We start from the raw sequence: 11,327 nt of genomic DNA, 5'->3' as shown, positions 1-11,327 counted from the left end.
CCCTCACTCTTATCTTTGCATCATCAATCAGCCCTGAATTCCTGGTCTTTGTGCAAAATTTTTGCTGAAGCCTTTAGTAAGTTAAAAAACAAAAACATGTATCTCTAGATTCCCACGTGTGGCTGTCTTCTCTATCAGACTTTTTCCTTGTCCCAGGGATTGATAATAAAATAATTCTGATACTATTTGAACACTGAGGGTAATATGTATTTAAAATACATTTTGACTTTTGTGCTTACAATTAAGTATAATTTAATGTATACACAATTACATACAATATTTTAGAAACACCTTAATCTTTCCTGGCTTCATGAGCATCTATGTTTCCCCATTCCTTAGGAGGAAGGAGAGGACAAACCAGAAACAGTCCGCACTTTTGTCTACGGTTCACCAGCAGACTTGACTAGGAACACACCCAAAGGGGAAGCAGAAAAGGGGCTTCATCCCAAGGTGGTTGGGTTAGCTAATATGAAGTGTGGTCTGTCACAGTGTTTCCTTTTAACAGCTTTCGAACGAAATTTAAAAGAAAAGTTACATATGCCAAAAATAAAGTAAACCCATTTTAAACAATCTCAAATTGCCAATGTGATTGGATCACATGCTTTATCTACACATATACTGAGATGTGCACCTGAGTACATCCTCTCACTATTAAAAAATAAAATATATCAAAACTGAGTGGAAGGTATTGGTGTTTATGATACCACTGTGTTTGTCACAGGTTTTAATGACAGCATGATGTAGACAAAAGGCTTCAGGGTGGCTTTCAGCACAGGCAACCTATGCTCACGATGGCTGCTCCTTGGGTACAGGTCCAGCTCGCCTTCCACATCCCCAGCCTGAGAATCCAATAACTAATTAATTGTAATGTGTGAGTTAAAGTTTAAAAAGAGTGAACACACACCAAAGGAGTTAGTGTAATGAAATACTCGGCTTGAGATTTGAAAGGCTTGTTGCGCTCCATAATTAACCTCCTGTGACTGATGCTGAAACTTACGGTCTCAGGAGAATTTTAAAAAGAACAATCTTGAAACCATTTCAAAGGTGCATTCTTTAGTTACTTTTTACTACATTGCCATTGGAAGAGGAAAGTTGTTAAACTCCACAGCTATTTCATACCCACAATTTCCTTGAAAATAATCATGCTTCAATTTAAAAGCATACTATATATGATTTTTATATAAATGCAAATGTTTTAAAATCTTAGATAAAAATTGACAGTAAATAAAAGAAACCAGAGAAAGCATAAAGCTTCATGGTACTTCACCTACCTTTAACGTGAGACCAAAATGTCCAACAAACGTTGCACTTATCCATGCTGTCGAGTGAGGGTCACCCAGAAATTCTATGTAATATTTTTCAACATTTCCATCCTGGTCATAGGTTACATATTTCCCTTTGAAAGGATCAGGACAAAGTATTCCTGGCCAACTTTTAAAAAAGTTAAAATAAATTTCATTCTGTTAAAAAAATAAAGCTATTGACACATCTATCACAATCAAATATTGAACTTATTTCTTTGAATTTTAATAACTTCTTCAAACATAAATTTATTCCTACATACACCTTTCAAAGATAATAAGCAAGTAATAAATTGTATCTTTATATCAATAAAATGTTTTGATATTGTCACAGACAAGAAAAAAAACTAAAAAAAAATGATATCTAGAATCCATAAGAAACATGACTGATAGGCAAAGAGGGGGAAAAGATATATCTAATTCTCTGCAGAGTTAACTCTAGCCATGAAAAATGGCTAATTACCAAAATATTAGTCACTGACATGGCTTCTGCCAAAGTGAGAGAAAGCTGTGTGGGTATGTAGATAGGTAGATAGGTAGATAGATAGATAGATAGATAGATAGATAGATAGACAGACAGACAAATAGGTGACCGATACGTAGGTAGGTAGATGATAGATAGATAGATAGATAGATAGATAGATAGATAGATAGGCAGACACTGTAGACAATAGACAGATGACAGATAGTAGGTGTAGGTAGAAGATAGGTGATTGAGAGACAGATGATATGCTAGATAGACATACTTGGTAGCTTATAGGTAAATGATAGCTGTTTAGATAATAAATGAGAGCTATATAGCAATGATAGCTTAATGATAAATGATGAGAGATAGATGAAAGATGCATAGCTATAACTGTAGGCAAATAGATAACAGATAGATCGATCGGTGATAGGCAGAAAGCCCTCATAGCTCAAATAGTGATACCACTGTTAAGTACAGAAAGTCAGGACCGCAGCTCCACCGTTCTAAACTGTACCTTCCTCTCTAGCACTCCCATTGACACGTCATTAATTTGCCAAAAAGAAACCCCTCAGAATTCTAAGTAAATTTTTATTTAAAAATATTTTAAAATATGTTTAGAGGCTGGAGGGGTAATGGATTCAATTTCCAACACCCACAGCAGCTCACAACTACCTGTAACTTCAGTTCCAGAGGATCTGATGCCCTCTTCTGGCTTCCACAGGAACCAGGCACACAAGTGGTGCATAGACATACATGCAGGTAAAACATCCATACACATAAAATAAAATTTAAATTTAAAAAAGATATGTTTATTGTGACAGAAACCTCTATAGACCTCATTTTCTGCTTTGCACATTCAGTTCCCACTTAGGTAGCATTCTATTTTTCTACTTTCTGTCTAATTTAGATTTTTCTTTTTAATTATTACTTTTTAACTATAGATATGTGTGTGTCAGGGATACAAGAGCAGTATGTACTCCTAATTGCTAAGCCATCTCTCCAGCCTCTGATTTTTCTTTTCCACATCAACATCTGAAAGCTCAGAGCCATGACAATATTGCTAAGCAAAAACTGAAAACAATAACCCATATGGAGTTCCGACCAGCAATTAGAGAGCAAGTCCTGAGAGTGTCTGATGTAAGAAAGCCCACACCTGCTCTGTTTACTTGATTTATTAGATTCTACATTAAAAGAAAAGCTGAAAACTAAGAGATTCACAGGCCACAATCATCTTAAAATGTCCTGATTATGGATATAAGTGAAAACAAGTTTAGACTGGGAGCCACAGGCCTTTAATCCCAGCACTCACAAGGCAGAGGCAGGCAGGCCTCTGTGAGGGTGAGGCTAGCCTAATCTACATCCAGTTAAAAGCCAGCCTGGCTACATTGTGAGATCATGTCTCAAGCAAACAGCTTTGGCACTGACTAAAAAAAACTGAAAATTTCAAATAATGCATTTGTTCAATATTTTTAAAACAATTTCAAATTTTTATGTAATGCTACAGTAGAAAACAAAGCAGAGTAGGCTGGGTAATTTTAAACTCCTTACTCCTGACTTGAGCTCTGGGGTAGAACTAGCAAAGGAACATATGGAGTCCTGGGCAAGTTAACCTGCAAGAGCTCCAGAGGATTCTGGGGCACCCACCATCACCACTAACCTCTCATCAATCTGATGAGGCAGGAAATTGTTATCGTCTTTATTAAAGCAAGAAAACAGGGTTTTACAGATGGAACTTTCAGGAAGATTTTCTGTTGTTGCTGCTGTTTTGTTTTAGTCTAGTTTTAGTTTTTCAAGAAGACACTTGGTAAGATATAATTCAAAAGAGGTCTTCCTGGTCAAAGGACATGGGTCACAAACAGGTCCACAAACAAAAGAAGGGAGCCACGGAGTTCATATTCAATTCTGAAAGAATGCCTGCAACATGGTTATATCAGAGATGAAGGGCCTAGCCTCAGAGGTTTCATTCCTTACTGGTTCCCATCCTAAATGGGCTCTGAAGGATGTGGAGTGTGGTGTGGGGTGTGTAAGGTATATAGTTGTGGTGTAGGGTGTGTAGGTGTGGGATAGGTGTGTAGGTGTAGCATAGAGTGTGCAGAGTGTGTAGGTGTGGGGTAGATATATAGGTGTGGTGTAGAGTGAGTAAGGTGTGTAGTTGTGGTATAGTATATAGGTGTGGTGTAGGTGTGTTGGTGTGTGGTAGGTGTGGTGTAGGTGTGTTGGTGTGTGGTAGGTGTGTAGGTGTGGTGTAGGGTGTATAAGGTGTGTAGTTGTGGTGTAGTATGTAGGTGTGGTGTATGTGTGTAGGTTTGGGGTAGAGCATGTAGGTGCAGTGTAAGTGTGGAGGGTGTGCGTATGTCAAATATGATCTCCATGCAGGAGTAAGACAACCACTTGGCTGCTCTGTGATAATCTAAGGCTGCAACACAGTCAAAAGGTAAAGTTACTAAAATATCAAAAAGCCTTTCTCCATTACCTATTCAACCAGTGGAGAATGCTGCTGCCTTAAACTGAAGCACAGAACAAAGGCCTGCCTCCAGGTCCTAACAATGAACAGGGAGTAGGTCAGTTTGTCTCAGAAAGGCTACTTTTGGCTTTCGGATAAAACATTCTAATTACTGCTATGTATCCTACTTATCCTATTTTACTAGATCAACATTTTCTAATTCATGTTACCTTATATAAATTGACTATTTTACAAAACTAAACCTCTGAATTAAAATTATTATTTTGTATTTGAGTGGCAAAATGGACACTGCTGGCTTGAAATGCTGTGTTGGGATTCGGTCCATATTTTATCCATAGCGAACTTTATATGCATACATTAATTTCTCCCATCTAGCCTCCAATGACCCTCATGCCTCATCCTCTAGAGCGCTGGACTACAGGTGTATAGGCATGCCCAATTTTAATTAGGTTTTAAATAATTTTAGCAACATTCCAACACCTGGGCCACCACTCAGGGAATAAATTAGGAAGAAAAGGCAGTGAGGAAAAAAAAAATCAAGTGAGGATCCCACGATAAAGAACCCTAGTAGCACTCGGACAACAGTTTATAGCTCGAGGTCTAGATTATGCAAACAGTTAACACTGCAACATTGAAAACTCCATATCTGCCCAGTTCTGCCCAGTCAGCAATGTAAAGTGGGAGAATCAGTGGCATTTAAGTGAAGAAACCTATGCTCTTCACTTAAGCCTGCAGGCAGCAGCCTTTCTGAAGGCATCTAGTTCTTGCTATGTTTCCTCATATGTTATAAAGTTCAAATACATGTGTGGTTTATACATTTTTGTTTTTGAGAAATTAAAAGTCTGTTATCATCATAGGGCTTAACTGTCCCCTGCCAAATTTAGATGTTGAAAACCGAATTTCCTATATATCAGAAGGTGAATATTTTTAGAGAAAAGACAGTTAAAGAAATAACTAAGAGAGCTAGACCTAGAGTTGTGCCTATGTACTCCCTGCCGTCAGGAGTTGGAGGCAGGAGGACTAGGAGTCCAAGGCCAGCTTTTTGGGGCCGCATGGCAGGGATTTGACATTGGGCCAGGACAAGGAAGTGTGCTTCAGGAAGGAATCTGACTTTGGGCCATGACATGGAAGTAAGTTCAGGCAGGAATCTAATTTTAGGCTAGAACAGGGAAGTAGGCTCAGATATTTTGGTCATCCTGATAAGCCCTTAGAAACACTGATCATGGGACTTTGTTTATTGTTTTGCTTGTTCCTTGACTATTTGCATCTATTGTATTGCTTGTTCCTCAACCTAGAACTGACCAAAATACTTGCATGTAATTAAAATGGTATAAAAGCAGATTGGGGAAAAATAAACCCGCCTCAGCCTCAGAATTGGCTGGGGTCATGCTGCAATGTTGTCTAACTGTCTTTCTTCTTTTTGATCCTCCCTCCCATCCTGGAGAACCTGTTGACTGAGCTGGTTTGGCCACCAGCTGAACTACTTGACAGCCTATCTCAAATCAACAATAACAACAAGTAACTCAGCAAAACCGAGCTTACTAGGACAGGCTCTATGTCCAATATAACCTGTCTCCTGGAAAGAAATCAGGACCCAGAACTGCAGAGGAAAGGGTGTATGAGGATGTGGTGAGAGGTGACCATCTGTCAACAAGGAGAGCGCCTTGGATGAAATTAGCCATGTGATAGCTTGATCTCAGGACTTGAGCCTATGGAAAAGCACATCTGTGTTATGTAAGCCAGCTCCTATAAGCTAGTCTCTAATGGCAACCCTGGGAAGCTAATATGTCTGTATATGTAGAATAACAGGTACGTTGAAAAGACGGATTTAGAAATCTCTCCCCTTTGTTTAGTAAGAGGCTATGTGTGTGCCTTTTACAGGTCCTTAAGTAAGTGGCATGCCACAACATGGAAGAAAATTAATTATGAGAACAACAAAGAACTACTCTCTTGAGAACTGTTTGTTTTTATTATATGAAAAATTAAATAAGCATTTCTAGATTCTACATCAATTTCTCTTTAACCTTCTTGAGTCAACTCATTTGAGCAGTAGTAACATTAAATGCTGGCAAGATAGAGCTTCTGCTCTTAAGAGCTGCCTGTAAAGACATAGGTTAATGAAAATCCACCCAGTCAGTGCTATGCTGCTAAGCTAGGCCACTAAGGATCTCTGCAGCCAGCAGCTGTCTCTCTGCTTCAGGATCTAGAGCACTGCTTAATTAAGATCCGTTATTTGACTATTTCTTTTGGGTTAATTAAATCTTTACATTGTGCTACTGTAATTTATCTTGTTATCACTCTATACATTTGTGTCATCGAAGAAACAATGCAAGTAGATTTCAGTTTCTTAATTTAAAATTTAAATTTGTGCTCGGATTAGCTCATGAAGGGAAACATAAGTGATATGCAGTCAAATGCATTCCAGTCTCCAAAGGAGGGAGGATGCAGCTCTTTGTCAGGCATGGCATGGCGACAGCAGTAATCACAAACTAGAGAAAATTTAGGGACTGGTTTAAATCACATTTCATATGAAATTTTAAGTCCTTTACTCAGTTACTAATACCTAACAAAACTTTCTGTTTTTCAGATATATTGATTGATAAAAGCAAATTCATTTCTTCAATTACAGTTACTGAAACATCAAATTTCCCATTTAAGAATTGCTTTCAAAATGCATTTTCAACTCTGCTTTTAAAATGTTTGCTTTAGAGATGAAAATTATGGAGAACTATAAATCCCTTTATGAAACTTAGGGAAATGTTCATACTACATACCCCTTAAAATGCTGTATCTTACATAACTGTTGGGACCATTTTGCCTGCTAGGCAGGGTCAAAACAGGTCAGGGTCAGTAGCCTGGCAGGATGTTCAGCAGGCAAGCAGATTTCCTGGCCTGCTGATGCATAGAATAAGAGGAGATACACTTGAGGCTCTAGGCAAGGGCTGAATGTTCTATTAACCTTGGAGGAAGGAACAGAAAGGTCTCCAGATGGGAATAGATATGCTATGTGTGTCAGCCATTGTCTCTGCTAGCTTGTGTTTTTGCTTCCCACGGCCCTGTAGGGTATAAAAAGGCTGCAGTTGTCACTGGACAGCCCTCTTGATTCTAACTCTTGTCTCTGAGTCTTCTTTCTGTCTTTCCTATAATCATCCTCACTCCCTACTCAGAGGCTGTTTGGCTTCATGCCCATGGGGCTGGTACACATAATCCATTAATGTTTGTGTTAATTATTAATGTGGGGAAGAATTGTTAATACTGGAGAGAGTAATAATTTTTATAATATTGTCACATTTGATCCCCAGAAAAGCTCTCATTTTAAAAGGGCAGAGAGGTCATACATTTGATAAGACAGTGTATGAGTTTGTTAGGGATGCTGTAACAAAAATACCACAGACTTGAAGAATGAAGCAAGAGAGACTGAGGTTCTGCAGCTTCTCTAGGTCAGTAACACAAGACTGGAGTATAAACAGTTTGTTTCTTCTGGTCTTTTCTTATTTTTTCCCCTTAATTTAAACAAGACTACAATTTTTTTTAAAGAACTGTGATAAACAGATACATTGTATTTAATTGTTCATCTTGAAATAGTTGCTAATTCTTCACTGAAATGAGTTATTTAGAAGTATGTTTATAAATGACAAATATTTGAGGATCTTAATTATTTTGTAGATACTTAAAATATTTTCATTTAATTTATATAGATTTATTATATTTCAGAGTTTGGCATTCTTGGTTGAGTTTTTCTAAATACATATTCTGTATCTTCAGTGTATAAATCTTAGATTTCAGTTAAACTTTCTTGACTTAAAGGCATTTGTAATGTCTTATCATATGGCTTTGGTTTTTTTACTTCAGGAGTCTATATTATCTAGGTAATCTTTTCTACTTCTTTTTCTTGAGCTTTTTTTTTCATCTTTTGGCCCTTTAAATTTTAATTTTTTTCTCTACATATTTTATTTTTTTCATAAAGTATCAGTTATTTTTTATTCCTTCCAATTTAGCATTTTTGAAGTTTTAAAAAGGTTTTCATTAATTTTACTTTTTTCCCAAATATCTCTCTCTCTCTCTCTCTCTCTCTCTCACATACACACACACACACACACACACATACACACACACACACACACACACACACACACACAATTATATCTACACTATTTTATTTCTGTTAGCTCAACTTGAAATCTTGAGTACAATCTAAGATTTTGAGAATAATCTCAAAACCATACCTCTGTGGAAACCTTTCAGCCTTTGTATTTCTGCCTCATCCTATTTTTACCATGCTAAGTTAATATTAATTAGCTCTTCCTGTGATCGTGTCGGGATGGAAGAGGCTGGAGAAGTAAGTAATTTGCTGTGTGATCTGCCTGACCTGGTCTCAGAGCTCTCAGTCCTGCAGCTGAGAGAAGTGCTTGTGCCTCAGCATAGAGGGAGAGATCTTCTCCAGTGGCAACTGGCTGTTGGACTTCAGGATGTGACAGGAGAAGCAGTGGACTTCTCCTTGGCCTCTGGAGGGCAGAGGAGGTGCTAGGCTGCTCCCTACTGTTCCATGTGTATGTTTTGTTTCTGTGCTTTATAGCTGTTCTGACACCTCTTTGAGGTGTCAATTTCCTTTTGCTCTGTTAGCCCAGCTCTGCACATTCCTAGGTCTTATAGGGAGAGCTCCAGCAAGCAAACGAGTTCCCTTGTTCTTACTGATTCAATCCTCCTTATCTTACCACCGCCCACATTGTTTTGTTGTTGTTTTGTTTCTTAAAATCAGAGTTAACTTTTTTTCTTGGAAATGATCTCTATTAAGTTTTAATGTTTCCAGGGTTCTGTGCTCCAACATCTTCAGAAGTGCTCTTTACTCCACTGGAGCTGAATCTGTTTCTCTCAGTCCGACCTGCTGTACTCCGCAGTAGAGTTTGTCACCATTTTGAAGTTCTCATTTCTCAAGTGTACCAGCTGACCTCTGTGCTGTTCCTATTCGCCTTTTTTTTTTCTCTCATAGATACTAATATGCCTAGTCTCATAGAGAATTGTAATTATTAATCCTATTTCAGTGTGCATAGAGTAGCCTGTCAGTAAGTTTATCATGGGTGTCATCTGGCAAGTGCACACACCACCTTTCTACTGCAGTTTCACACAGACTTTCCATTCTGCATGCGCATCCCTAAATCGCTGTCTTACAAGAACACCAGCTAGACTGGATTAAGGCGTACCCTAATGGGTCTCATTTGTATTCATCACTTCTATAGAGGACCTACATCCTAATATGGTCATTCTAAAGGGTGAGGAGTTATGGCAGCATTCAACATAATTCAGTGCAAAATAGTGAGAAAGCAAGAGCCTGAACCTATGTATTGACTGGCTCACCTACTGCACACATGTGCATATCAGAACAAGCAAGTAAAAGCCTCTTTTTATGATTGATTCCTTATGGTCTTCATAGAGAACAAGATAATAAGCCAATATACTTGAGTTTTGTAGTGTAACAGCTTACAAAACCTAAAAGAGGTTCTGAAAGGGTAGTATTGGTAGCATTACACACTCAGAATACTGTCAAATTTCCTCAGAAATACAGGAAGACCAAATATATAAACAGACACAGCTACTCCAAATGCAAAGCACAGGGCTGAGCAGAAGTGTTTGCCTAGCCAGTATGAGGCTCTTGGTATTTGATCTACTAAAACACAGAGACAAACAGAAACAGACAGACACACACAAGCACACAGGCCCTCAAGCATGCATGCATGTGAATAAATGTAATAAAAAATTAAAGAAATCAGCAATTAAGTAATGATTAATTGTCATAAACAATAAATACATTTCTTACCTTGGCCACCTCAGTAATTTTACCAGAACCAGGCTTCCAAGAGGAAGTTGTGAATAGACAATCTTATACCCGCTTTCAAGAAACTGAGATTCTTCAGGAAAAGCCTCCTCAGAAACGGTGCAGCTGTTGTAGCTGGAGTCAGCATTCATGAAGCAGTACCAGGGCTCACTGTGGTCCACCTTAGCCGCAGCTGCAGGAGACAGCAGCCTCCATTTCAGGCAGCTTTCATTCTCACACTGCACCCACATTCTGTTCACAACCTCACTGCTCCCCAGGGCCAGGTCCATCGGGCTGACTCAGCTAACTTCTTGCTTTATTTTATTTTGGTTTCGTTTTGCTTTTGTTTTGTTTCTCAGAGGTGAATCAAATCTGGAAATTAAAAATATATATATATAGATTCAAGGGTACAAAATATAATTTTAATCACAAGAAGAATTCATTTTATATTTTCTGCTCAATCGTATGCTTCTGGCAGAGTAGATGTGTCTCCTTACCAGCAACAATAACACAACAGACATGTAAACGACCCTAACAACAAGTGCTATGAAATCACAGACCAGACAAATCTACCCCATGAGGAGAGTCTAGTTCAGCAATGTCTACTACTGACGCTCACTATGCACAAGGCATTGCTTTCGTTTTTTTGAGTCACCCCTATGCTGTAGCCCAGGCTGGCCTAAAACTCTCCATGTGTTTGTCCAAGCCTCCTGGGTGCTAGGATGAGCATGGCACGCACAGAGCTACCACGTGTCATGTCCCAATGTCTCGCATGCACAGCTCATATTCTATTCATCTGCCAAGGAAACGAAGCTAAGAAAAGCATTTTTAAGCCCCATGGCTAGTACCCTGTAGAGCTGAGATTTAAATGCAGGCAGCAGGGTCCTAAGCTCTGTGGTCTTGTTTGTAGACGCACTGCTCTAGAGTACACAGACATCCTCATGTATCATCCTGTCCTTCTTCTAAAAATCAGGAAAGTCATACGGAGCAAATGCTTCGCATCGTGAGAACTGTCATGATTTAAAAGCTGGATGACCGGCCTCTTCCTTAGGAAGGCCCGCCTCCATCTCACTAAAAGCCTCCTCTCTTCTCAGGCTTTGTATGAGGAGTCTACATATATGGATAGAGCTGTATAATAAAGCTCCCCAAATTCAACAACAGCAAAGACACTGAAATGTGCACTAAGAATATAACTAAAATACACATGAGATTAATTGTTGACAATGTATTTCACAATAACCTATTTTTTAAAAAACAAAAAGAGATGTGGGGGCTGGCAAAACG

General features: G+C 38.6%; 1 protein-coding gene across 4 annotated transcripts in view; it reads right to left on the bottom strand.

Moving 5' to 3' along the window:
* Nucleotides 1–11,327, bottom strand: part of Zcwpw2 (zinc finger CW-type and PWWP domain containing 2) — a 108,452-nt gene that overhangs the window by 65,592 nt on the left and 31,533 nt on the right. For 3 of the 4 annotated variants that reach the window (XM_028767370.1, XM_028767371.1, XM_028767368.1), the window contains exons 2-3: nt 10,047–10,415; nt 1,272–1,431 (exon numbers count right to left, since the gene is read on the bottom strand). In XM_028767370.1, coding sequence (XP_028623203.1) covers nt 1,272–1,431; nt 10,047–10,333 — 447 coding nt within the window. In that variant the 5' untranslated portion in view covers nt 10,334–10,415. Of the gene's footprint in view, nt 1–1,271; nt 1,432–10,046; nt 10,416–10,891; nt 10,993–11,327 lie in introns of those variants that run through there. The other variant, XM_028767369.1, reaches the window with a different exon arrangement.

This window comes from Grammomys surdaster, unplaced genomic scaffold (assembly GCF_004785775.1).
Source record: "Grammomys surdaster isolate TR1022 unplaced genomic scaffold, NIH_TR_1.0 172, whole genome shotgun sequence".
Classification (NCBI taxonomy): domain Eukaryota; kingdom Metazoa; phylum Chordata; class Mammalia; order Rodentia; family Muridae; genus Grammomys; species Grammomys surdaster.
This window is presented reverse-complemented; position numbering and strand designations above follow the sequence as displayed.